This window comes from Aspergillus ochraceoroseus (genome assembly GCF_002846915.1).
Source record: "Aspergillus ochraceoroseus IBT 24754 chromosome Unknown P175scaffold_8, whole genome shotgun sequence".
Taxonomy (NCBI): Eukaryota; Fungi; Ascomycota; class Eurotiomycetes; order Eurotiales; family Aspergillaceae; genus Aspergillus; species Aspergillus ochraceoroseus.
Genome location: NW_024468483.1, coordinates 642083 through 668080, shown reverse-complemented (window position 1 = coordinate 668080; position 25998 = coordinate 642083). Strand labels below are relative to the sequence as shown.

Here is a 25998-nt window from a genome sequence, read left to right as displayed (position 1 = left end):
AGCTCTGCCTCAGTATCCATCAACCCGTTGTGTTTAGCGACTCTCTCCCGGGGACAGTGCGAAGGCCCACCACAAGGTCTGTGAGGAAATCATCATCAGTTGTCTCCCACAGGTGTAACCGGATTCTATTGGAACGCTATTGCATTTCCCGAATGCACCGCGCCGACGTATAGCGTTTAGCCCCGGATTCTACTCGAAGGAACCCAAACAGGGAACTCACTGGAAACCTATTAATAGTTCAGATCCATATGCTGCAGGTAATATAACCGTTCACGAACCAGCTGCGCTGTCCCCGCTCTGGCACATGCCAAGCTGACGCCCAGAATGACATTTCATTTTGCGCCTGTGAAAACAGCTGAGGGACGGTAAACCCGACCTGTTGAGTACCGGATTCCTCTCGAATCTAGTTTCTGTGCAGCTTGAATTTGTTTCATCATGCGGTGTTAATTTAGTGAGCAATTCTTTATGAGTCAATGCTGAAGTCTAAGTTGAGATTTGATTTTAACATTAACGTTAACATAATATAAGTAAGAATCGATTCGTTAATTGCGATAATATCATGTCGATGGCTGCAAGTGGGATCCAGATACTCGCGGAAAAAAGGTGTGTGATGTCATTCGATGACGTTCTGGACAGTCTGTGGCAGATGGTTTCTGATTATGCATAAAATAACCGTGAGATCCAGGCCTCATAACGAGTTTTGTAATCGACCTGTTAATCGAAAACTCCTCTTTTTAGCCAGCCATATCGAAGCTATATTCAAAATGGCAGCCTTTGAAAAACTAGCTGGCATCTTCAAGCGTCCAAAGCAGAAAGAACCCGCCCACCGAGACCCAGGTGCATCGTCGCCTAGAAAACACCCGGAACATGGGAAACCAGATGAAGACTCTGATAGAAATGCATGTGGCGCCTTAAGTGAAATCGGAGCGCCCGAGCCTTGCGAATGCCCCGCGGAAGAATCGCCAAAGATCACACGTCGTGCATCCTTGGATCAACGGTTGTCGCATTGTACAGAGCCCGGTGAACATCACCAGGGGGACTTGTATCGCGCTTTGAGCGAGGTTGCAACGCCTAGTCCTATACGGAGACAAACAGAAGACGAACTGGCTTGCCATCCTTCTCTTGACGAGCACTTCAGGAGCATGTCACATCATTAGGTATTCGCTTCGTTTAACCTGAAACCCCGATTTCAATCACAGTCGATTCTCGAGACTCAAGGTGAGGAATATCTGTGCGAGTCCCTGATATTTCATTGGCAAAAGGACTCGATACTCGTACGGGATTGGTAGTCTTTGTTTTTTTTTTTTTTTTTTTTTTGATTGATACCCTGAATTTCGTATATCTGTTATTGGAATTGTCATTTAGGTACCACATAACACTATACCTTGTGGTTTGTGCGTTGGTTGAAAAGAGACACAAGTTCTGCAATGCTGAGGTGCCCGATATTTTCATCCCCTAAGCCCATTAGCACAAATCTGATCAGCTAGATATATTTTCTAGACTGTGCAGAAGCACAAGAAAAAAGCGGTGATTTCAAAGAGACCAAGAACAATCAGCCAACAAGTCTTTCGTAGCCGATTCCCGATGCCAGCGAGTTATCGATCACAGCGCGCAGGAATGGAAAGAATGTTGAGGCTGGGTAAAAACTCTTCATTCTCGGCAGTGGATCCCATTATTGACAACGAGGGACACTGAAGTCGCATCTTTTATTGTTAGGACCCGCCTTGAGCAGGTCTAAGATCCTATCAGGTTCTATAACCGATAGATAGGAAAGTGCAGTGGATGATTGTTGATGGATTTCTCCACTACCATCAACAATAACAGTCAACATCTCGTGATCTCTTACTCACTTTTGAACGGCCAGCTGTACTGATACACCATCTTCTTGCTTTATTATCTCCCCGAACAAGATACAGATACACGGCATAAAATAACATAACATACTCTACGACTCGGATCTTATTTCTTCAGACCTATACAGACACATACTCACATGTAAGATCCCTAAGAACGGACACCAACACCAACAACAGTAGTAGGTAGCTAACTAAAGAATCCCAGCATTAGTTAACTAACTAATCACTAATGGATTCACCAATTCCTCCAAACGACATAGGCCACCAACTCGCACTATCGCCCACTCACTTTACAACAGAAAACCAAGCTAGCAGTCCAGAGAAGGCTCTTCCAAGCCCCGACTCTTCCTGCCACCTTTCTTGGGAAGACAGCCAGGACAGGAATAGAGATCAGACTACCACCACCAAATGGCTACCAGAGCGCCTAACCCGACTGATCCAGCTCGCATCGCAAACCCCAGACATTGCAGAATCCGACTCGAATGTTCTCCACGACTGCCTGGACACCATAGAATCGTTGCTACTGGATCCGCGACCAAATATCACGCGGGAAATCATCCGATGCCGTCCGTCGAGCCCTCACTCCATGCCTAAACTTCAACCTCCAAGGCCCCAGCTTGTCTCTTCCTCTTCGGCTCTTACCTCTGATCGGTCTATGGCATTCACTACTTCTCCAACTCAGACCTCAGAGAAATCGCAACATTCTCAACTAGAGGAACTCCGTGACGATGTTGCGATGCTTAGCGTTCAATTGAATCAGAGACGCAACGAAGCTTTCCAGATCTACGGCCTACTTTCCCAAGAACGAGAAAAGCTAGCGAGTAAGATTTCGGAGCTGGAAACTGAAATCCGTGAATTGTGAGACGAACCCTTTTCTACATTGTGAACGATTGGATTTACCTTGATACTATGGATTGAACTAATTTTTTTTTTTTTTTTTTTTTAAAAAAAAAAAATATAGACGAACTGACATGATTGAGGATCTGGCTGAGCGGGAAGCGCTCCAGGGAACAGTCTCTGGGTTGGAATCTTGGATTAGTGGGTGGCAGGCGCAACGCGACTTAGCGATTATGAAGCAACCAACGAAGCCCCCCCGACAAGGTGGGCGAACATGGTGGGCTAAAAATAAAACGAATCAGCCTCATGAGACCAAAACCGATGCTTTACTTGAAGGCATAACGGCGTGGATGCGAGGATGGAGAGATGTCGAGGAAGGATTTCGGAACCGAGAGGGTAATCGCCAGCTGAAAAGAAATGAAAGATGGAGGAGCCGAACGACGGCCGGTGTAATGTAAGCGAAGAGCCTTTAAAAAATATTTACGGCTCATCCTTCAGTGTTATGGAAGAAACTGCGTTCAGATACCACAATTGGAACTTGATCCCAATTGGGGGAAAAGGTCAACCAAGATGCTCGAGTTGAATTTGAGATGTCTGATATTCAGTAGGCCATACCGACCAAGAGATAAATGTTTACAGTTCAAGAAGGAACAAGGATTCAAAAAAGCCAGTAGATCCGCCCATGACCCCATGCTATTCGCCAACCACACCTTTTTGCCCAATTCCAAGTAGACCGCGCCATTTTGTATCGTCTAACCAAACATATATAAAGGTATAAATGTAATTATGAAGGCATTAGAAGAAGTGATGGAAACCGTTAAGACGACATAATTTGCCGGAGTTCTCGCCGGTCGAACCGAATCCAGTAAAATTCGTTTCATACTCCTATTTTTTGCGGAGAAGACCGGCGAAATGCATGGAGGGACCTTCTCAAGGGACCGCTCCTTAGGTCTCGTATCTTGGGTCTAGCCTTCATTTATTGCTCAGCAATAAAAGATTATCTCGTATTAAATAGGCAGAATATTGCATACGGAGGAAATTCCACCCATCAAGGGTAATTTCCTTATGCATCCCGATGGAGAGCTGCGTATTGCGGACAAATTAATCGCTCACCGTTGCAGATTTATAATTGCCAGCTATTTTAAACGGTCAGTTTCAACATCTATAATACGTTTAGAGAAGAAGGGAGATAACGTACCTGATTGCCAAACCCAAAGGCAAGCTTCTTCCCGTCAGTATCCCAGCTTAGAGAGCGATCTTGCATGGCTTCTATGCTTCCATTATGTCCATTGAGGATAGGGCTTTGCCCCTCTTCCTTTTTCGCTTTATCGCTGCTTGAAGATTTCCATGTAGCCATTGCAGTGCCACCCCGCTGTGCATTCCAAATAGAGAGACTGTTTTTGCTAGCAGCAGCAATAGCATACCCATCGGGAGAAAAACAACTGGCCAGAATCGGCGACGACTGGCCGAGGGATAGGCGGTGAATGCAGTCGAACTTTCTTAGCTCTAGATCGACATGCCATACCTTCAAGGTATCATCGGTAGAGGATGAGGCAAGAATTAGAGGCTGATTAAATTGCGAATGCTCCGACGGGTTGGGTTTCAGTTCAATAGCTGTGATATCGCCATCATGAGCGTTATCCATATGGATATCATGAGTGGGAATCCAAAATGAAGCGCCAGATGAGGATGCTGCCACAGCCACAGGCGATAACTCTGTACTAGTGCAGCGAACAAAAGTCCAGGGCTTGTCGGGGCGACCGGCAGAGAATGTCTTAGAGATGTGGATGCTTGAATCGATGTCACATTGATATACAAAGGTACCTCCACAGGCAAAAGCTTGGCTACGCCCCAGCCAGCTAAGATCGTAGATTGAGCCATCAATTACCTGGGGAGAAGGAAACTCCTCTGGCCGTACAGAGTCGTCCCAGAGAGCTAGCTCGGATATTTTGCTATCGGACGCGACAACGATCAAATGCGATCCTTTTTCAGCCCAATTTAGGCCAGTTATCATCCGAGGAACTTCCGGTAAAAGGTCAACAGCATTTCCGGCCACGTCGTACATGGTAATAGATCCTCGCATGTCATTGTATGTCGCAACGGCTAATTTCTGACCCAGCGGATCCCAAGCAACCGCTGAAACGCAAGTGTTATCTCCTTTACTTTCAACAAGTTTCTCCTGCACTGGTGCCGATGTCGAAGATAACTTCCACAAGCTGCAGAAGGTGTCACCTGCTGCAACTACAACTGTAGCGTCCTGGGGGCGCCACAATGTCCTGGTCACGTGATCATCAACAGCCACGTCCAATAGGGCGGTGTCGGGGCTAAGGTCGGCGGCCTTGGCGGGGGTGATCTGGACGCCAACACTGGTGAACGTCGGTGCCGCGGGAGGTTCTTGGTCGGCTAACTCAGGTCGGATACCCATATTAACATCGCCATCGCCATCGACAGCTGTCTCCCCGAGAGATGCTGAATCCACGGTATGCGATTTGGTCTCGTTGGCGATGCCGTTGGAATCCACTTCCATCGGAACTTCATCTCCATTAGTTTCCGCGCGATCGCCTTTGCGGGTTTTCTTGACAGTTGGGGTAATTTGGGCAACGGCAGCATCAGCCGTTAAGTGGCCGTTGATCAGGCCTCCATCTTGCGCTTTGTTCGACGGCGAGAAAGGCCCTTGGCCTGCGCCAGCACTTGTCTCGGTTGGACCCTTTTGAATTTCCGATTCCAGGGGTACCGGTCCAAAGAAATATTTCGAAGGCGTAAATGGTGCTGGATTTCCTTCCTGTAAAATAATTAGACACCACCTTTTTTCCCCCTCTGCCCCAAGGATATAATATCGGCAATGAAAAAAAAAAAAATTAATCGGGAAGAGGGGGGAAACCGAAAATAGAAAATATCGAAAGAAAAAAAAGGAAACTTACCCTGTCGAGTGACTGCTCGAGTTCGTAGTACTGTAGACCCTTTTGAACCAGGGATACTAGCGCATGAGTTCTAATATAAGGAGCAAAAGGTAGGCTCTCCGGATTATCATTCCAAGCGCGTTGTAGTGTTACAGCGGCTTCACCATGGCCTGCGAAAGTTAGTTGGAATATTATTCACGGGTGGGAAGACGCAGTTCAGATCACGAAAATAGAGTCATGATTGCCATTTAAGGAGGGTTCGGAAAAGGGGCGGAGAAAGTGGAAAGAAAAACAAAAGTTTGGACCAACCTGATTCTTGAAGGTACCTGTAATATGGGTCAGTTGGGTAATTACCGGGTTATTGGGGAGGAAGAGCGGAGGATTTCGCGATGCTTAGCTCTCACAAGCGAAGAGTTCGAGACGACGTACCTCCATATCAGGTAGTTGACGTGATGGGATGTTAGATCAGGATTTGCCATTGTTTTTGTTACATATATGACAGTTGGGAGGGTGAATGATCCACAAGCATGCCAGAGGCGAGAACTTAGCTGGGCAACACGACAAAAAGGAAATGACGAGAAACGAGGCGCGAGATGTGCAGATATGCAAGGAATTGACTTCGAGACCTCTTAAGAAACGGTGGAAAACTCTGCGGGAAATTTGAGTTCCAGTAGAGTCAAGAAGGGGATTGTTGGGGAAGTTTGGGAGAAAGAATCGGAAGGGAAGATGGAGGACGCAGCTAGCAGGAGGAAGCAAGATGATTTGAAGGGAGAAAAGGAAAAGAGAGAGAGAGAGAGAGAGAGAGAGGAAGGTAGGTATGGGAATAGAAGTGCTAAGTGGGGAGATCGAGAAACAGATGATCAAAGAAAGGGCTAAGGACTGTCAAACATCCTTATGCACCTAGTGGGAAGCGTTAGAGGAAGAGTCGAGACTGATGGTCTGGAGAGGTGGAAGGTGAAGAATGAAGAATAATGCCGGGACGGGACGAAATCGACACCAACGTGTGGCCTCGAGATAGTAGACCCGCTAGCGAACTGCAAAAGGCTGGATTCTCGACACTGGGGTTAGACTCTTTTTGAGGGGGGTGGTGTGGAAGACAGCGAGAGAGAGAGAGAGAGAGAGAGGGAGGGAGAAAGACGGTTGGAACGGGGAGGGAAGAGAAAAAGGAAAGAAGAAGTTTAGAAGGACGCGAGCTGCGAGATGTGAGATCAGTTCAAAGTATGGATGGATGGAACCAACGGAGACTGGACTGACCTGCTAAGGAAGAAGTCAAGAAAGTGAAGAAAAGCTGGGAATTTCTCCAGGCGGCTCTGGGATGCTGTTTCACACTCAATATTACTGAACACAGAACGAACACAGATCAGGCGCTGGCGCTCCAGAGTGGACTTTTTTTTTTTTTGACTTGGGACCTTTTTTGGGCTTGTCTCCTTGTGGCGTCTAGCCCACGGTTTAGCGTGCAGGTGGGAAGAGGGAAAATCCACTGGGCCCTTGTCCTGGTGCGGTTCTGACGGCCACAGGATCGGCCTGCGCGCTTGTCTGCTTGGAGTTTAGTTGCCAGTGGACCTGGAGATTTTTATATTTCACGCAGCTGATAGGTGAGTGAGATTTGAATATCGACTCCTTTCATCTACCTTGAATCTTGAATCCTCGAGGAGAATTTCTCGCAGGGAACTATAGGTTGTGCTAGTTAAGACTGGTACGGTATGACTAATAAATCACAAGTCTAATAACTAGGATTCTCCACAATCTTTTCTTGAATGTTATGATCCGGCTCATCATCTGGAGGAGGAAGTTGTATGTATTGATTACCTTATCATCAGGATTATCACAGAGCATTATTATGGAGTTTGAAACCTATATATAGGGGTTGTTTTTAGGTATTACTCCATCCCAACGTACGTATTCATGTGCCAGTTCGCCATGGTAGTTAACTAGTTAACTAGTTAACAACTTCATTATTCATTGAGCTGACTCATCATTAGCGTATTCGTTCATAATTCGGTATCCCGATCTGTTGTGATCATGACTGGAAACCATGTCTGAATGATGGGTATTTGGTGCAGATTGCTTGATTTATGAGAAGCACTACAATCTATCACAGGGGCATTTATCACGTTACACGGTACTTTTCAAGCTATATCAACCCCTCCCCCCCCCAAAAGTACCCAAAGACGCGATCGCCTTGAGGGTTTCTAGCTATATTAAACATGTCTACATTCCATTTAGTTTATCAGGTAGTAGACTCTCTGCATACTCCGTACAGGATCTACCTAGCTGACAGCCTTGAAAGTCGCACAACACTTGAGCAACAACCTCTTTACAGGTATGGTAGGGTGTCCAATCAGATCGAGGCTTCCGAACTTGGCACTGCCACCGCTGTCCAAACTTCGGTGGCTGAACCCCCCCCCCAAAACACCATCGACAACCATCTTCCTTCCAAGGTTCCATAACCCTTTTGCCAAGTGTGATTAGGCTTCATCCTCAGCCTGTGGCCTGCCTCTTGTAGCGGCCATAAACACTCACATCGCACTATGGCGCTTCGAGTCAATATCCCCCCCGCGACCCGGGTTTGTCTTATTAGCCTGCTCACGCTCTCCCTTTTGTACAACATCGCTCGATGGCGGCAACTTGACATCACAGGAAAAACCAGCACCAGCACCGGCACTCCTATCATTTCTCCTATCATCCCCTACCTCACACTGGTCCCGTCGCAGTTTATCTTCTATCCTTGGACCCTTCTCACAGCGACCTTCGTGGAGCAGAACATCTTTACCGTCCTCTTAAACGCCTCTACCCTTTTCTATGGTGGGAAGTACTTGGAGCGCGCATGGGGTTCTCGCGAGTTTGCGAAATTTATTATCGCCATCGCGGTGATCCCGAACGTGGCGATGGTATTGCTACACCTGATGTGGATTACTATTAGGGGTGGTTCAAGCAGCGGGTACGCCTTGTTCTCTCCCGAAGAATGTACAACTTCTTGCGCTTTCCCTGCTAACCCCCCTTCTCTAAGTGTCACCCAAATCTGTGGCGGAATCTCTATTCAAGCCTCCTTCCTTGTCGCTTTCAAGCAGCTAGTCCCCGAGCACACCGTTACCATCTTCAAAGGCCTGGTGAAAATGCGGGTGAAGCATTTCCCTGCTGTCTTCCTGCTATTAAATACACTCAGCGGAGTAATACTTGGGACACATGTGGCAGCGCTTTTGTCCTGGTTTGGCCTATTGACAAGTTGGACGTATCTTCGATTTTTTAAGAGACAGCCGGATCTTACTGGGACATCTACCGACGGTCTCGGCATCAAGGGTGATGCCAGCGAAACTTTTGCATTCGCATGCCTCTTCCCAGACATCATGCAGCCACCGGTTGCATTCATTTCCGATATTGTTTACTCCGCCCTCGTCTCCCTGAAGATCTGTACCCCGTTTTCGGCGGAGGAAATCGCGTCAGGCAACCAGCAAGCACTTGCCCGAGGGGAGGCGGGTCTCCCAAGTCTTCTCGGAAACCATAGAGGAGGATCGAGAACTATGGCCAAGCGCGAGGAGGCTGAGCGAAGACGAGCCGTCGCACTGAAGGCGTTAGACCAGAGACTCCAGGCTGCAGTTGCGGGAAGAACTCAGCCCGGCGCTCCTCAGCCAGGTAATAGCCAAACCCAAACTCCGACACCAGCAGTTGCCGCTGGGCAGAGCATGCTGGGAGAAACAAGCTATACACCGGATCATGCTTAAAATTGGCGGAACTGCATTTGGTGTTCTTTATGGAGTTTGGTTAATCTTTTAGGATGAAACAAGGGCGAACGCGGTATAAGATCTGGGGCCAGATGAGCGAATTTGCTTCTTATCGGGAACAAATGCGGAATGATTTGGTCTCGAATGACCTGGGGTTGCTAAAGCTGGCGCTACTTGTGACTAATATCTGTGGTATACTAACCTTTATTTTTCTTTGTACTTATAATTGCCTCTGCTTGCTTAATTAAATACCCCCAAAAGAGTCGTGGTGGATTTTCCACCTCGATTCTAGATTTATATGAGAACACTATCACTCCTTGATAGAAAACAATATCCATACCTCATCCAAGGTCCACCAAGAAGGAAGAAGGAAGAACTGGAAGTGGAAAATATTGTTTGTAATTGCACAAAAGAGATCCTAGAACTACATATAACAGAAAGAACAAGAGAATGCTATGCTACAGTGACCATGCCCATACTTTTCCACCATCTAAAGAGCAGAGACACAGACCAAGGATATATCCAACCCAAAGACAATAGAGCTCTACATTTGCTTCAACCTCTCAACCTCTCCCCTAGCCTCCTGCAGCATCCTCTCCTGGTCCTTCTTCGCCTGCCGAATACCCGCTACCCGCACTCTATCCTTCTCAGCCTGTACACGCATCTGCTCCAACTTTTTCAACTCTGCCTCCTCCTGCGCAGTTGCCGCGATCTCCGCCGCCCCCGTCATCATCTTCACCTTCGCCCAGATCTCCTTGTAAGTCAAGTTCCTCACATCCATGACGGCCGCCTTCTCCGTCTCGCCCGGTTGTGGGGCAAACTTATCCTCGATCTTCGCGGGACTTAGCGACGCAGCGTTGCTGAGCTTCTCGGAAAAGTATATCGTCAGCACGGCAGGACCGTCCTGGTTGTCGGTTTGTTTAACTGTCATCTGCACACTGGGGTTATGGAACTTGAGGCGTGGGAGGCAGTTGCGCCAGAAATGTCGAGCGCCTTGGTGGCCGCCGTAGATCTTGCGGGCGTATGTGAGATGTAGACGGGTGATAGCTGGGAATTCGTTTGTCGCGGAGGCGGCGGAGGGGAATGTTGCGGCGCCGGTTCCTACGCGAACGTCCAGGAGCTGGATGTGTGTGATTGCGCGAGTTAGCTAGATGTGTTTTTTTTTTTTTTTCCCTGGAGTTTCATCGGCAGTGAATGTCGGGTAGCCCGATAATAGCCCGTAGTACAATTCATAATCCGGATGGGCTCCGGGGGGGGGGGGGGGGGTATATGGAAGGAGATGAGGTTTGAATGGAATAATTACCCGCTGCAGGGGAAATATTAGCTTTCAATTTCACATCTTGGATCTCTCAGCGCGAAGAACAACATACAGTATTCAGCTTCCGCATCCGCTTGAAAAGGTTCACCATGTTGGCTAATGGGGCGAGTATTGGTAGCCCTGAGAATGGGCGGGAGTGCAGGCAAATTACTGGGAGGCTGGCCTAGGCAAGCTGAATGAATGCGAGGTAGAATTGCGTGAAACTCCGACTCCAGCTCATCGTCAATTTTTGGCCATGTCGGCGGAAAGAAACGAAGTCCTATATAGACACACGTGACCATCTTGGAATTGGAATTGTGCCTGTTGCGGCAGGCGGTGAATGACTCATCCATTCCCACATAGTTATTCTTTTGAGAACTTTTGATAAAGCCTTGACCCCGCGGTTGTTGTATATATCGACTCACTTTTCCCTGCCTCCTACGCCTTTGGGCTCTTTTCTTTTAGTTTGCAAGAAAGCAGACTATACTAGAGAGCCATGGCAGCCGCTGCTGCGCTCGACCTGGGCAACAGCACCAAAAACACCCTGAAGCTTGAAAATGTTTTTACTCATTTGCCCCTCCCTCTCGGCCCATCGAGGCGCTTGTATTGTCCAGATCGAGCTAATGTTGATTTAACCTCATAGACTGAGAAGCGAGATAATCTCATCGCTATTGAGAAGAAATATCAGGCACAATGGAAGGAAAACAAGGTTTTCGAGGTCGACGCTCCCACCCTTTCCGAGGTGCCCGCCGGTACTATGTCCGCCGCGGAGCTTCGTGAGAAATACCCCAAATTTTTCGGAACTATGGCCTACCCTTATATGAACGGTACTCTGCACGCAGGACACAGTTTCACTGCTAGTAAGGTCGAATTCATGGCTGCGGTCGCCCGTATGGAGGGAAAGAAGGCCCTTTTCCCCCTTGGGTTCCACTGTACCGGTATGCCTATCAAGGCCTGTGCGGATAAGCTTGCCGATGAGGTGAAGAAGTTTGGTCAAAACTTCGAAGGTTACAAGGAAGAGAGCGAGGAAGAGACCACTTCAGTCGCCGCCTCTGCCCAGGAGGTCAAGGCTGAGCAGCAGGAAAAGTTCTCCGGGAAGAAGAGCAAGGCCGCCGCCAAAACTGTGAAGATGAAGTACCAATTCCAGATTATGTTGGCCATTGGCCTTCCTATCGAGGAAATCCACAAGTTTGCCGATGCTTCTCACTGGCTCCAACACTTCCCTCCTCTTGCGATCCGCGATCTTGATAGCCTAGGCGCTGGAATCGATTGGCGCCGTCAATTCGTCACCACTGATGCGAACCCTTACTACGATGCCTTTGTGCGCTGGCAAATGAACCGTCTTCACGAACTTGGCAAGATCCAGTACGGCAACCGATATACCGTCTACTCTCCCAAGGACGGCCAACCTTGTATGGACCACGACCGAACTGAGGGTGAGGGCATCGGGCCTCAAGAATACACCGCTATGAAGCTCAAGGTCAAAGAATGGGCGCCAGAAATTGCAGAGCTGGTGAAGGGTAAGATTGAGGATGACGCCAACGTGTATTTTGTCCCCGCTACTCTTCGCCCTGAAACCATGTACGGTCAAACCTGCTGCTTCCTGGGACCAAAGGTTGAGTACGGCATCTTCAAGGTCAAAGAGAAGGAGTACTATATTTGCACCAAGAGGGGTGCTTGGAATATGGCCTTCCAGGGTACCTTTTTCGATAGCGAGCACTTCCCTAAGACTCAGGACCAGCTCCCTACCGTTCTTACAGCTCCAGGTTCCGCATTTATCGGTACACTGGTCAACGCCCCCCTCTCCTTCCACACTGAGGGTGTGCGCATTCTGCCTATGGAGAGTGTTTCGGCTAGCAAGGGTACTGGTGTTGTCACTTCTGTGCCATCGGACAGCCCTGACGACTACGCCACCCTAATGGATCTTGCCAAGAAATCCGAATACTACGGCATCAAGAAGGAGTGGGCCGAACTTGAGATTTTCCCTCTGATCGATACTCCCACATATGGTAACCTCACTGCTCCTGCACTGGTGAAGCAGCTCAAGATCAACTCGCCTAAGGATGTTAACCAGCTCGCCCAGGCTAAGGAGCTGGCATACGGTGAGGCTTTCTACAAGGGTACTATGCTTGTCGGAGAGTTCAAGGGCGAGCCCGTGAGCGCTGCTAAGGATAAGATCCGCAAGGCCTTGTACGAGAGCGGCGATGCCTTCGCCTTCGCTGACCCCATGGGCAAGGTTGTCAGCCGAAGTGGCGACGACTGTGTTGTTGCCTACCTCGGTCAGTGGTTCTTGAACTATGGTGAGAACGACGCCAAATGGCAGCAGGATACCTTGAACCACGTTGTTAACAACCTTAACACTTACGCCAACGAGACCAAGCATGGTTTCGAAAAGAACCTGAGCTGGCTTAACCGCTGGGCCTGTGCCAGAACCTACGGTTTAGGTTCCAAGCTCCCATGGGACCCTCAGTTCCTAGTTGAGAGTTTGAGCGACAGCACCGTCTACATGGCCTACTACACGATTGCTCACTTGCTGCACGGCGACCGCTATGGTAAGACCACAGGCTCTCTCAACATCACGGCAGAGCAGATGATCGACGAAGTATGGGACTACGTGTTCACCAGACGTGAGATCAGCGATGACCTCGTCACAAAGAGCGGGATCAGTAAGGAAGCTCTCCAGGCCATGCGAAGAGAGTTTGAATATTGGTACCCCTTAGACGTCAGAGTTTCCGGAAAGGATCTCATTCCAAACCATTTGACCTTCTTCATTTACATCCACGTTGCCCTCTTCCCACCAGAGTACTGGCCCCGCGGTGTTCGTGCCAACGGACACTTGCTTCTGAACGGTGAGAAGATGAGCAAGAGTACTGGTAACTTCTTGACTCTCAAGGATGCGGTTGAGAAATTCGGTGCCGATGCCACCCGAATTGCTTTTGCCGATGCCGGTGATGGAATCGAAGATGCCAATTTCGAGGAGACCGTTGCCAACAGCAACATTCTGCGTCTGTTCACTCTCAAGGAGTGGATTGAGGATGTTGTTAACGATGATACCCTCCGCACTGGACCTGCAGATCTGTTCTGGGATAAGGTTTTTGACAACGAACTGAACATTCTGGTTCGTGAAGCTAAGAAGAACTACCAAGAGTAAGTATCAAGATACGACATGTTTGTACTTCTCAGATACTGACTTTGACTAGTACCAACTTCAAGCTTGCTCTGAAGTCTAGCTTGTACGACTTGACCAGCGCTCGTGATACCTACCGCGAGGCTGCTACATCTGCTGGTGTTGGCATGCACCGTGATATGGTCCAGAGATATATTGAACTGCAAGCGCTTATGATGTCGCCAATTGCTCCTCACTGGTCTGAATACATTTGGCTTGAAATCCTGAAGAAGGTGCGTCTACAAATTATCAATCATACAAATGCTCGTTTCTAATTCTTCTAATCTGCAGCCCGAAACCATCCATCGTGCGCAATTCCCTGATGTCCCCGAACCTGCTGCAGAGCTGTCCGCTGCCGCGAACTACGTCCGTACAACCTCCTCCAGCATTCTTTCTGCGGAGGCCTCTTATGTCAAGAAGCTCTCTAAGGGTAAGGCGTCCGCTTTCGACCCCCGCAAGCCCAAGAAGATCACCATCTTCGCTGCCAAGAAGTTCCCCTCCTGGCAAGAGAAGTATATCGACCTGGTCCGGGAAGCCTTCGATGCCATTAGCCTGTCAATCAACGACAAGGATCTGAACGCCAAGGTTGGCAAGCTCGGTGAAATGAAGAAGGCCATGCCCTTCGTTCAGGGCCTGAAGAAGCGCCTGGTCCAGGGCAAGGAAGCTCCCGAGATCGTCTTCGACCGCAAGCTGCCCTTCGATGAGTTTGCCGTCCTCAAGGAGATGACCGTCAACCTGAAGAAGACTACAGGATGCAAGGAGCTCGAGGTTATTGCCGTAGATGAGGGTGGTAAGACCGGTGAGGTTCTAGGCTCTGGAGAGAAGAGAGAGGGTCTCCAGGCCGAAAATGCTGTTCCAGGTCAACCTACCTTTATTTTCGTTAATGTTGAGTAAATGGGGAGAGGAGTAATTTTTTTTTTCTCTCTCTCCCATGCATTTCTACTCTAGATATACATACACATCAGATCTAAAAATTTAAAAAAAAATAAAGGCAAGAAGAAGACCCACAATGATACGAGTTATGTTCAATATTCCCGCACCCATCCCCCCCCTATAGGCTGAAAACTACCTCCTCCATTCCTTAATCTCTACTGCAAGGTGAACGAAATGGTTTGTCCTTCCTGATAGTTAGATAGAGTCCATTCTCCGCTATCTTGTGACAACGCATATCCTATGACACAAAAGTATATATCTAAATGAAGTACTTTTAATACAAGGGGTATTTATTTATCAACACCAGTCGCTATGCTTATAGTATACAAAGTAGTGATATAATGCTTCAGGATGTATCACAAACCATCCTTATGAGTCGTCATTCAAAGTTTCGCTGAATGCTGAGTTCGCTTCTTCTGTCCGACGTTTTGACGTCCCCGGGAAGTATTCTTTCGCCGGTCAGACGTTAATTTCTTAGCCGTGAATTTCCAGCATTCAATGGGTCGTCGGGACCCAATATGCTGCCCATTTGGCGTGAAGACTTCCACCTGTGGAAAGGAGGCGGTAGGTTCGTCTTGATGCTGCAAGTACTTGGCTCGGATTTGAGTCGTCAGTTCGATCCAGCCACAGCCCTCAATCAAGATATCCGTTGACATCACTTTGTAGGGCAAAGAGGGTGGTCGTATTCCTTTATCTTCTATGGCTTTTTCTATTGACGTGGGGAGATGTGATTGAGTGACGTCCCATTTCAGGTCATAGGCTCCTGCGGAGGAAATGATCTCACTGATGCCTTCTTTGACAATGCTGGTTCCGGGGTATGGGCGAGTCCCGGCTTGCATTTCAATAGCCTTTTCAGTTTTTGTAAGATGAACTTCGATGGGGACGAAGCAAGCTGCCATTACAATAGCATCTGGATCTAGAGGGGTAATCCGAACGAGGCCGCCTCCAAGTAGTAAGGACTGGCCTGGTTTAATGGTGTAGCGTTCAGGTTTTATTCGTTTGGTCATGATGAGATCACGCTTGTACTGGTCAAGAACATATTCTGCTAGATCTCCACGATCAAGACCAGGTAAGTCAATAACCTCGCCCTTACCACGGCCGAAGGGTATTCTAATTGGTGACACAGTGGTACCTGGTAGTGACGACACTACAGGAAGGATAGGGTAGAGGTCCTCTCGTGGCGCAGGTGGGAGAAGCCCGTCTGAAGAGATGAATGTGTGGTTCTGTTGATTAGTAGTCTCAGATTCCGCCTGTCGACGTTCCACAAGCTCGGCCATTTTCTCCAGATTCTTTGAGTCTTTCGGAAGACAGGCCTCCACAAAGCTGCTCTTGCCAACGTTCGCTTTACCCACGATCCAAATACCACCTCCGTGTTCCTGAATCTCCTCTTTGACTTTCTTTGTCCACCAACCTCGGTGGGAGCTAATCATATGGACATTCCCCAGACGGAATTCCTCGGAAGAAAGGTTCAATTTCTCACGAAGAACGGACCGGACGTACTCCATCTTCGAATCAACCAAGTCCTTAGTGGGCGCTAGGAGATCAGAACGCGTTATGACAAATGAGACAGTTGGTAGTTTTCGTCCACGGCTATATTTCTCCGTTGCTGATCGCCGATTCCGTGAGCGCTGGTCCTGAAGAGAAAGCTCGTCGTATATGTCATCAACCAGCGACATAGGAAAGTCTGCAGCATCAATCACATGGTAGACCCGGTTGTCTTTATAAGGTGTCTCGTCAAGATAAGCGCTAATAGAGTATATCGACGGCGAGACAGCGGAAACCGCTTTGTTGTGATGTAACAGGTCGTGGCACCTGTCACATACCTGAACTGGAGATTGCGACTTCTCGAGGTATTGGCTGAGGGTGCCTGTCGCATTTTCTAGCAAGGCGTTGTCTAAACGAGGCGGAATTAGTACCGCCACAAACTATAACGAAAGTGAATAGCACATACGACGCGGCTTGGGAATAGTGTCCGCCTCTGTAATGACATCCTGTATCGTTGCTACTGCTTTCTCCCTTATAGACTCATCTGCCTCCCTCTCCTGTAACTCAGATAAAAGCCTTCGTGTTTGCTTTCGAGTTTTGCTATAGTACCCTGGCTCGTTGGCCTCGACGGTCTGCGCATACGCACCACATCCCGGACAGCAGACAGGAAGTACAGAATCAACAAGCTCCGAGGATTTAGCGCGACAAGTTGTGCTCAAGGATAGGCTGCGTAATTGCGTTGTCGGCAGTTGGGTGGTGAGGCTTTGGCTGGAAACTACCTCCGGCCGTGAAAAAAGAAGCCGGGTTGACCGTTCCAGGAGGAAGCGCGGTTGGCGCTGTTGAATGTGTAATGTAGGTCGCATTAACCTGGGAACCCGTGGAACCACGCGCTTCAGGGGCAGCAACATGGTAACTGAAATTTCAGAGTGTTAGAAAAGCATGGAAGATTTGCGATAGAAATCCGATTCGTATCGTAAAGCATTGATGGTCCGTCTGGGTAGACGTAATAAATAGTTAGTACGGAGGACTGTCGGGACAAAAGTGCAATAACTAATTTAACATATAAGCACTTGGTACGGAGTAGTTAACTAGTTAGTTATAACTACGACCTTATTAACTGTCTGTCATATAAATATCTAAAGCCGAGCAGGGTAAGGTTCTGTCGCACCCTATGTTCACATGGATGCTGGTTGATAGCTGTTAGCCTAGCCTGAGCAGCCTGAATCATCAAGTTATACATGGCAGTATACAAGTAGAATATATTACTATACACTTATTTAAACCCAAATTAATTAGTGTCTTGAATACTTAGCAAAGAAGAAATAGTCGTGAACATAAAAGATAGGATCAATCTGCTTTTGGTAATTTAGGCCTTCGCTTTCCCCTTTCCTTTGACATCTTCGGGCTCCTCCTCCTCCTCCTCAGAGTCACTCATGAATTCATCATCCTCATCAAACCCAATATACCTCCTAGGCGCAGCAGAGGGCTGTGATGACCCAGGCTGTGCAGGCGCATCCTGCATCTCATCTCCCTCCTCCTCCTCACTTTCCTCCGAGCTAGATGATCCCTCCTGACCACTTCCCTCACTCGCACTTGTACTAGACCCGCCCAGAAGGACATCCCGGAGATTATCCGTCCAAGTGCCTTCCTTCATAGCCGCCAAAACAGCCTCCCTTGCCTTCTCATTCATCTCATCTCTATCCTCCATCCACTGACCATCAACCTTTTGCTTTCCATCGCCATTCTTCAGCTCCTCCTGGCGCTTCTCGGCTGCCTCCACGACAGCCTGCCACCTTCGTCGGCGCTCTTCTTTCTCCTTCCGGTCCATTTCAGGCTTCACGGCTAGGTACTCCGCGAGTGCCTTTGCTTCGTTAACGGTACGGAGCCGCCGCCCATCAAGGTTTCGGCTGGATCCATTATCATCGCCCTGGTTGCGCTTGCGCTTGCTAGACATGCGACCACCAGCGGCGCGCAGCTGCGAACCAAAACCACCTTTTCCTCCGCGGATGGGAACGCTGAGGCGGAGGGGGAGGAGGTTGGATGGCGCGGTGGTTTCGTCATTGTAGGAGATAAGGTCGGAGACTAGACGTGGAGAGGGAAGAAGTTGTTTGTTGCTTGTGGTTGTGAGAGTTAGGGACTGGAAAGGAACCGAAGATGGGATATATGTCGAGACTTTTTCTGTAAGGTCTGAGAGAGTCGACGTCGATGGGAGGGAGAAGGAGATTGTAGATGGGAGAGAAAGGCCTGGGAAGGACGAGAGGAGGATGTTCACTTGCGACGGAGCCATCTTGAGCTGTTGGAGATGCGTTTCTTCTCTTAGAATAGATAATTCGAGGAATCGAATACGTCGATTTTGAACTTAAGATGCCAGGTCCTCCCTAAAAATGGAGTGGCGTTGAGGGTTATCCGTGCAACAGAGGAAGGATATTACTAGAGTCAAGACGTCGCGAAGTCGATGGAGCAATAAGCTAAAATAGACACCTCAGGCACAAGTATCTTAATCACCTGACTATATCCACGTGATAATTCTTTATCAAGACTAGTGTCATGATTAGGGCCCTAGCCCTGGACGCTCCCCGAATGAGAAAGCATCACACTTTTCACTTGCCGGCTGTCGCTCCACTCGCATCACAACCAATTTCAACCAACCTCTTCGCGCATTGTTAGAGCGATTCCCCGAAGAGCACCAGGAACTCGCAACAATGTGAGTATATCATTCAATTATTGATTGAATATGGGATTTAATAGACTAATATGTCCTCTCTAGGCTTATCCCCAAGGAAGACCGCAAGAAGATCCACGAGTACCTCTTCCGCGGTATGTGCACGATGCTGTCTCCCTCGGCCGGGTTCTCATATATTTGAACATCCGGCCAAAAGAAAAAAAAAATCTTCTTTCTGTCAATTAGCAATTGAACAGAAGAGGCGAATTGGAATGAAGAGTCTTTTTTTACTGACTGAATGAATAGAGGGTGTGCTCGTGGCCAAGAAGGACTTCAACCTTCCCAAGCATGGCGACATTGATACCAAGAACCTCTACGTGATCAAGGCCTGCCAGTCCCTCAACTCCCGCGGCTTCGTCAAGACCCAGTTCTCCTGGCAGTACTACTACTACACCCTCACCCCCGAGGTACGTTCTCTCACTATTACTCAACCAGTTGGACCATGAGCCAGCGGGAACAGAAGGAAAAAAAAAAAAAAAGGGAAGGGAACCAAGGCTAATGTTTCTGCGTGTAGGGTCTTGACTACCTCCGTGAATGGCTCCACCTCCCCGCTGAGGTTGTCCCTGCCACCCACATCAAGCAGCAGCGTTCCCACGCCCCCCCCCGCGGCATGATGGGTGGTGAGGAGCGCGAGCGTCGTCCCCGCCCTCCCCGTGAGGGTGCCCGCGAGGGTGGATACAGACGCCGTGAGCAGGAAGGCAAGGAGGGCGGTGCCCCCGGCGAGTTCGCTCCTAACTTCCGTGGTGGATTCGGCCGTGGCGCTCCCCGTTCTTAAGTTGATGTCGCCCGGTCTTCCGAGGCATTTTCAGTGGATGCTTGCGAGTGTGGTTTGAGTAGGCTTTCTTAAAACGGAAGTCAGAAATTACTGCATCTTTGCACATCCTATAAAAGGAAAAAAAAAACAAAAGTTGGAATTATGTGCATTTCCTCTACGTCTGTTTTAATGAAATAGCTAGGATAATGACATGATTATTATACAAAATATGCCGAATTTTTCCCCTTGTATGACTATAACCGATTTTATTGCCTTAGGAAGAAGATGAATTTTTTTCTGGCAAGGAGAAAAAGAAAGAAAGAAAGCAAGAAAGAAGGACAGAGAAACTTGAATAAGATGGTATTGTATACTATAAGTGAATACTAATTTCATGCAGAAAAACGCTTACGGTCATATCGAATAACTGCCTGCAGAATGACAGATGTCCCTCGGGCACAATCATCCGCGGAGCAAAATTCTTCAGGGTGATGGCTCAGGCCATCCTTGCACGGCACGAAGATCATGCTCGTGGGGACTCTCTTAGATGTGAAGACACTGTCGTGGCCTGCACCGCTCATGATGGTACGCACGAGAGATTTGGGGTTCGCAACACCAGCGTCCGTGGCAACAGCCTCTGCAGACAGCTGTACACACTCAATGCAGTCAGAGTGAAAGTTCACTGCTGGCGAGTCGAAATCTTTGCGCAATTCGGCCTCGACCTGGGTGACTAGTGCGGTCTTTGGGCCACGGATATCGAGACTGAAGCTAACGGTACCTGGGACGGTGTTTACACTGCCTGGTTTCGCTTCGATGGTACCCACACTGGCGAGACAGCAGCCATGGGAGGAGGCAACTTCTCGAGCACGGACCATCATACGGGCGAAAGCGTAAAGGGCATCTGCGCGATGTTCGAAAGCAGTGGTGCCGGTGTGGGTGTCTCTTCCGAAAATGTTGAGACGATACCAGCGGTATGCCTGGACAGCTGTCACGACACCAATTTGCTGGCCTGCCGTGATGAGGTGAGGACCTTGTTGAATGTGTAACTCGAAGTAGGCTGCCATTGGAGTTTCCTTGTAAGAACAAGGTACACCTCCGAGGTAACCGATCTTCTCGAGGGCTGTTTTCATAGACTCGGGGGCAGAAGCAGCGGTGGGAAGAGAGACAACAGTGGGAACCTCCTTAAGGGCATGCGCTTTTTCAAGAGGAATACATTCCGCCCATACTCCGGAGGAGACCATGCTGATTGGGAATCGGGCACCTTCTTCACTGTAGGTGTATCAGTCTTCTAAGTACTCCACAACGTGAATCGAGGAACTCCTATGGGAGTGTCGCATACTTTGTCCAGTTCACAAGCCCTACGCCGCCCTCTGTCTCCAACCCCATCTCTTCCAAAGTCTTGAGGAACTCAATACCTGAAAGAACACCTAGGATGCCGTCATAACGACCACCTCTTGGTTGGGCATCTAAATGGCTACCGATAAATGTTGCGGGGACATCGGTTCGACGTCCAGGACGGACCGCAAAGATATTCCCCATGGCGTCTACTGTAATGCTGCATGCCAAAGCCTTTGTTGTCTCAATAAACCAATCTCGTACTTGCTTATCCTCCTGCGACAGGGCCAGACGCTGCATGCCCGTGTCGGTGGGACCCCCGAGTGATGTGTTAACTAGTGGTTTGTCGTGGGTATAACCAATTGCCATAGTAGAGATGTCCCATATAAAAGAAGTGCACCTACTCTGCCCACCGGATTCCATAGCCCCATTGGCAGCTGTGATGAAGGTCCTGGGCCAAACGCTCTTTGTTGGCTCTGAGGGCCGACACTTGGGCTTCTGTCAACTCAGTCGACAACATGGCTTGTTTCCAAGAGACTGTGAATGCACGACGTGGATGTATAGAAGGGGTTCTAGTAGGGATGAAGAATGTGTGTTTGAAGGATGATTTAAACGCCGTGGCAGTAGTTCGAATATGCACCATGGAGGCCATTTTGGAGACGACTGGGAGGGGTATGGCTCCCTATATAAGTCATGCGAACGGGCCCTTCAAAGACCGCGCGCCAGCCTGTCAATCTCCACGAGATACAACGGGCGATAAAGATAGAAAGGCTCCATCCAACGATGAAACAATGATTGCGGGCAAAAGTGTCAAGTGGGGTTGAATGTTGGAGTCGGCTTTCTGGTCGAATCAGCTGCGATAAGGGCGAATTCACGGCTGTCGAAGAAGAACAGAGAACCACGTCTACAATCTGGGCTTGGAGATATTGAAATGAAAAGAGAGAGGTGGTGAGTGTAGATGAACGGCATCTTCCCTGGTGAGTTGGTATAGAGCAACGGGGTATGACATAGAAGAGAGTTGGAGCTCTTGAAAAAAAGGATCAAATAAGCTATCTAGCTAGAGGGAAGCTAGGTCCTCTCTACTAGATGCAAATAGAGCCGAACTGCCTGGAGTAAACCCCATATAAACTATATAACAATGCTAATTAACTGATGGCTGTTCGATTCCGCTCGTTGATGCCATCGTCCGTCCAACTGGTCCCGCCGCCTCGCGTTTCCGAATCGACACGCGCCAAACCCCCGCATCGACAGCGTCTTGACGTTGATACTCGCTCCACCTCACATCTTTCCACCCAGAGTCTATACATTCGCCTCATCACTTGAAAAATGGCGTCCTCTCCTGCTTGTATCTTCTGCAAGATCATCAAGGGTACGCTTTACTCGTTCCTGCGCTGCATCCAGTGCAATACTCTACCCCAACTCTGGAAAATCCGCATGGAAGGCCTCGGCCTCGACCTCGACCTAGTGCAGTGCGCTAACAACTCTGCATTTTCATGAGACAGGAGAAATCCCTTCCTTCAAGCTCTTTGAGAGCGACAAAGTGTTCGCCTTCCTTGATATCCAACCTCTGAGTCGTGGACACGCGGTGAGTACTTGATGGACTATATTCCCACCACCCCATATGGGAGCCTCAGTTGAGAGTTCGAGTTCCTCACTGTCTTATCCAAAAGTAGAAGAAGAGAAAAAAAAAAACAAATGCTAATCAGACCTACTTATCTATGTAATGCTCTAGCTCGTGATCCCCAAATTCCACGGCGCAAAGCTCACCGATATCCCTGACGAGCATCTCACCGAAATCCTGGTACGTGCCTACCTGAATAAGAAGAAGAATCAGCGATGGAAATAGACCCAGAGCAACGCATACAGCCGTGCCTCGTCTTTTATAATATACCAAGATAGCCAATAATCCCCGAGGACCTTGGGGAATTCCCCCCCCCCCCCCCCCCCCTTTTGTCCAGTGCCCTTCTATTCGTCTTCCAGACCAGATGGACCAAGCGAGCTAATTCATTTGAAAAAAAAAAAAAAAAAAAAAAAACCGAAACAGCCCGTCGCTAAGAAACTCGCCGAAGCAACCGGTGCTGTCGATTTCAATATCCTGCAGAACAACGGCCGTATAGCCCACCAGGTCGTCGACCATGTATGTTCCGTTTGACCTTTCTTGTGCTGTTTCCCCTCAAATGCTAAGCTTCATTCATATCAACTTAATAGGTCCATTTCCATATGGTATATTACCGTTCACATCTAAAGTAAGTAGATAGAGAAATGTACATACTAACTTCGAGTAGATCCCCAAACCCAACGAGGCGGAGGGTCTTGGTGTTGGATGGCCTACCCAGGCGACGGATATGGATAAACTGAAGGCTCTTTATGAAGAGGTCAAGGCGAAGATGTAACTTGTTTATTTTTTTATGTCTATCGATCTTGAATTCAGAGGGAGACTGTATCGTATTCCTGAAGGGGTTGTAAACTACTAACTGGACTCTCATCGTAAAATATAGTATGTTGGCAATCTTGCGGGGTTTCAGGTGGATGCGTAATCCCCGTGGTCCTTGTTAACTAGGTAGACAACCTGTAGGGTATAGTTACGTCGAGTAGGTGTAGACAAAAAGGATTGATGATAAATCCTGTCCCAAATTTCCGTATCCAATGCTAACCTAATGAGATGAGAACAAGCGATATATATATATATACAGACAAGAAGTAACATGAAGGAACTTTGAGAGACATCAAGAAGATAGCTCTATTAATGTCAATCTAAAAAAAAAAGAGGAGAAATGGCCAGAAAGAAAAGGAAGGGAAAGGGGGGTTTATATAAGAACGTTTACGCAGCCACGGCTGTCTCGCCGTTCGTCTCGGATCCGCTCTCCTTGGGCTCTTCCTTCGCTTTCTCGGCGGCGCCGTTGCTTTCCTTGCGAGCAGATGGGTAGAAGTCAAGCTTTCCACCGCCCTGGATAATATTCAGTCTGTCGTACAAAGTAGTGCATCGGATGTACGGGTCCATCTCCCAGTACTGAACGCGGAGACGCTCGATTAGGCTATTTCTCTTTTCTGCGGCTTCCTTGGCCTTCTCTTCCTCCTTTTTCTTATTAGATGCAATCCAGGTAATGGTCAAGTCCTGGATCTCTTTAGCAAGCTGCTGTCGCTGGGCCAGCAGCTCTGCGCGTTTTGCGGTGTCTTTGATATGGGTGTTTTCACCCTCCTGGACTTCGACGTATTCGTACTCCCAGTCTTCGCCACCTTCAAGCTCTTTAATAATGCGCTCCTTGGGGATAAATTGCTCGAGGTCCTCGACACTCTTTGTGAAGTGAATCTTCTGGGCGACAACGGGGTCAAGCCAGCCTTTGATGATGTTCCAAATGCCTGTGTGTTGGTTAACTTACATGTGACGAGAAAAGGGTGAGGAGGAGGAGGAGGAGGAGGGACGAACTGGAGAAGATCCAGGGAGCTTTGTGGATGAGGATCACTCCGAGGGACTCGGGGTAGTTGGCTTCAAAGCACTTGATCATGAACTTTACGGGATGATAGTCCTGGAATTTGCTTAGCAAACGTTCATCGTAAGCGTAAAGTAGGGATGCATACCATGTTCGCAAGGGCAAAGTTGGTCATATCGAAGATAATGCACTATTAATCTGTTAGGTAGAACTGTCTTAAACCCCTTGGGTCATTCGAGACTTACAGCTGTTTCGACCGGAGGTGCCAGCATCATCCGGGCCGATTCAATCGTGAAAACGGTATACCTATCCAAACTTTCGGTGCCCTGGTCACCGGGTTTGTGCAGACGAACCCGGATGATACAGATTGGTCGGCCAAGCTTGTCGACACCATGGAGGAAACTTTTGCCCAAGCGGAACTGCTTCATAAACTCTTCCGCCTGTTTCTTCTCGGCAGCGTTGGAGCCCGCGATCTGCTCCAGAGCAAGATGTTCGCCATGCTGCATGATATCATCATCCACCTTGGCTTCGAGCAACCTCCACCGGATTGTTGAGATCAACATGATCAGTGCCTTCTTCACGTCCCACTTGCGTGCCCGTAAGAAACGCAAAAGCAAGCCGTCTGGGTTATCCTGCTTCACCATGTTCCAGAATGTGGTCCGGATCTCCTCCGGTTTCATCTCCACAAGAGCCTTTTGGAACTCCTTCGACTGTCCGAACTTGTCATCTCCATCCGTGATTACGAGAGATGCAACGCCTGCGGCAACTCCATTTGCCGACTTGAGGCTGGCGGAATCATCCTCTTCTTGGGATCTGCTAAAGATACCAAATCTCCGTTTGGGTTGTTTCTTCTCGACGGGGCTTGGGGGGGCGTTGTCGGTCTCCTGCTGAACGCCTTCCATGTGCACACCGCACACCTTGAACAGCAGAATCCAAAACTCCTGGAGCTTGAGTTCCTGTTCTGGGGTGAGGTTACGCACGGTTCCGGGTGCTGCTTCGGTAGACATGGTTTTTAGGGTATCAATTACACCAAGAAAGAGATCTTCTTCTTCTTGCTGTGGAGGGTTGTGGACGTGGTCGGTCGTCTGCGGAAGGGGTTCGTTTCCAAGGGCGTGACGGTATTTATCCACTAACCAGGCTCCTCCACCAACGACAAAAGCAGTGAATGTGATCGCCCAGAAAGTTGAAGCCTTCCTCGGATCCTGAAACGAAGACGATGAGGAGGTAGAGATTGTCCGTTTAGGCGAGTAAGAGAACGTCGAAGGGCTGAGACCTAGACGCAATGATGGGGGGAAGATCTGTACACTTCTCGAGGGATGCAGCAGACAAGACGCAGATTGGATCGGTTTGGCCGAGGAATAGTAGAGACGGCGATGGAAAAGGGAATAAGCATGCATGTGCTAATCGAGATGACCACGATTGTGCGTGGCCTTTGGAGGGAGAATCGTGGATTGTATCCGCTCAAAATATCACGCTACTTGTGCCTCCGGGGCGGACGAGGGGATAACTTTGATAAGATTTTAGGTACCTTAAGAGATTTAATTAACTGGGATTAGTCTATAC

At 48.7% G+C, this 25998-nt stretch overlaps 11 protein-coding genes across 11 annotated transcripts; 6 read left to right on the top strand and 5 right to left on the bottom strand.

Annotated features, from left to right (window-relative positions):
- Positions 1–685: 685 nt before the first annotated feature.
- P175DRAFT_0504049 (uncharacterized protein) lies at positions 686–1285 on the top strand. Its single transcript, XM_040897761.1, has one exon. It carries the CDS (start codon positions 765–767, stop codon positions 1155–1157), a length of 393 nt encoding a protein of 130 aa, XP_040749542.1. The 5' UTR covers positions 686–764; the 3' UTR covers positions 1158–1285.
- Positions 1286–2085: 800 nt separating this feature from the next.
- Positions 2086–3151, top strand: P175DRAFT_0511609 (uncharacterized protein; the record flags this gene model as incomplete). Its single annotated transcript, XM_040898600.1, has 2 exons — positions 2086–2714; positions 2818–3151. The coding sequence occupies 2 exons, from the start codon at positions 2086–2088 to the stop codon at positions 3149–3151; spliced, it is 963 nt and encodes a 320-aa protein (XP_040749541.1).
- Positions 3152–3802: 651 nt separating this feature from the next.
- P175DRAFT_0511597 (WD40 repeat domain-containing protein) lies at positions 3803–6072 on the bottom strand (the record flags this gene model as incomplete). The annotated part of the gene is made up of 5 exons (XM_040898599.1): positions 3803–3829; positions 3892–5475; positions 5615–5763; positions 5903–5919; positions 6023–6072. 5 exons carry the CDS (start codon positions 6070–6072, stop codon positions 3803–3805), a joined length of 1827 nt encoding a protein of 608 aa, XP_040749540.1.
- Positions 6073–8124: 2052 nt separating this feature from the next.
- P175DRAFT_0560047 (rhomboid family protein) lies at positions 8125–9315 on the top strand (the record flags this gene model as incomplete). Its single annotated transcript, XM_040900957.1, has 1 exon — positions 8125–9315. One exon carries the CDS (start codon positions 8125–8127, stop codon positions 9313–9315), a length of 1191 nt encoding a protein of 396 aa, XP_040749539.1.
- A 378-nt stretch (positions 9316–9693) lies between these two features.
- Positions 9694–10849, bottom strand: P175DRAFT_0504044 (mitochondrial 54S ribosomal protein mL61). Its single transcript, XM_040897760.1, is given in 3 exon segments — positions 9694–10435; positions 10670–10673; positions 10687–10849. 3 exon segments carry the CDS (start codon positions 10722–10724, stop codon positions 9860–9862), a joined length of 618 nt encoding a protein of 205 aa, XP_040749538.1. The 5' UTR covers positions 10725–10849; the 3' UTR covers positions 9694–9859.
- A 173-nt stretch (positions 10850–11022) lies between these two features.
- Positions 11023–14805, top strand: P175DRAFT_0464784 (leucine--tRNA ligase CDC60). Its single transcript, XM_040894854.1, has 4 exons — positions 11023–11171; positions 11256–13759; positions 13813–14011; positions 14070–14805. Exons 1-4 carry the CDS (start codon positions 11109–11111, stop codon positions 14670–14672), a joined length of 3369 nt encoding a protein of 1122 aa, XP_040749537.1. The 5' UTR covers positions 11023–11108; the 3' UTR covers positions 14673–14805.
- Positions 14806–14917: 112 nt separating this feature from the next.
- Positions 14918–18618, bottom strand: P175DRAFT_0518556 (uncharacterized protein). The gene is made up of 3 exons (XM_040899063.1): positions 17593–18618; positions 16663–17086; positions 14918–16605 (listed from the first exon to the last, which is right to left on the bottom strand). The coding sequence occupies exons 1-3, from the start codon at positions 18481–18483 to the stop codon at positions 15095–15097; spliced, it is 2826 nt and encodes a 941-aa protein (XP_040749536.1). The 5' UTR covers positions 18484–18618; the 3' UTR covers positions 14918–15094.
- Positions 18619–18863: 245 nt separating this feature from the next.
- On the top strand, positions 18864–19819 carry P175DRAFT_0504040 (40S ribosomal protein eS10). Its single transcript, XM_040897759.1, has 4 exons — positions 18864–18900; positions 18964–19013; positions 19165–19325; positions 19433–19819. Coding segments are annotated over exons 1-4 (474 nt in total). The 5' UTR covers positions 18864–18898; the 3' UTR covers positions 19694–19819.
- A 208-nt stretch (positions 19820–20027) lies between these two features.
- Positions 20028–21748, bottom strand: P175DRAFT_0525920 (M20 family metallo-hydrolase). Its single transcript, XM_040899439.1, has 2 exons — positions 21009–21748; positions 20028–20938 (listed from the first exon to the last, which is right to left on the bottom strand). Exons 1-2 carry the CDS (start codon positions 21425–21427, stop codon positions 20062–20064), a joined length of 1296 nt encoding a protein of 431 aa, XP_040749534.1. The 5' UTR covers positions 21428–21748; the 3' UTR covers positions 20028–20061.
- Positions 21749–21918: 170 nt separating this feature from the next.
- On the top strand, positions 21919–23447 carry P175DRAFT_0504037 (HIT family protein). Its single transcript, XM_040897758.1, has 6 exons — positions 21919–22373; positions 22507–22589; positions 22737–22805; positions 23049–23141; positions 23213–23227; positions 23290–23447. Exons 1-6 carry the CDS (start codon positions 22331–22333, stop codon positions 23395–23397), a joined length of 411 nt encoding a protein of 136 aa, XP_040749533.1. The 5' UTR covers positions 21919–22330; the 3' UTR covers positions 23398–23447.
- On the bottom strand, positions 23439–25925 carry P175DRAFT_0504036 (CRAL-TRIO domain-containing protein). The gene is made up of 4 exons (XM_040897757.1): positions 24681–25925; positions 24584–24625; positions 24432–24531; positions 23439–24364 (listed from the first exon to the last, which is right to left on the bottom strand). The coding sequence occupies exons 1-4, from the start codon at positions 25830–25832 to the stop codon at positions 23826–23828; spliced, it is 1833 nt and encodes a 610-aa protein (XP_040749532.1). The 5' UTR covers positions 25833–25925; the 3' UTR covers positions 23439–23825.
- Positions 25926–25998: the final 73 nt, after the last annotated feature.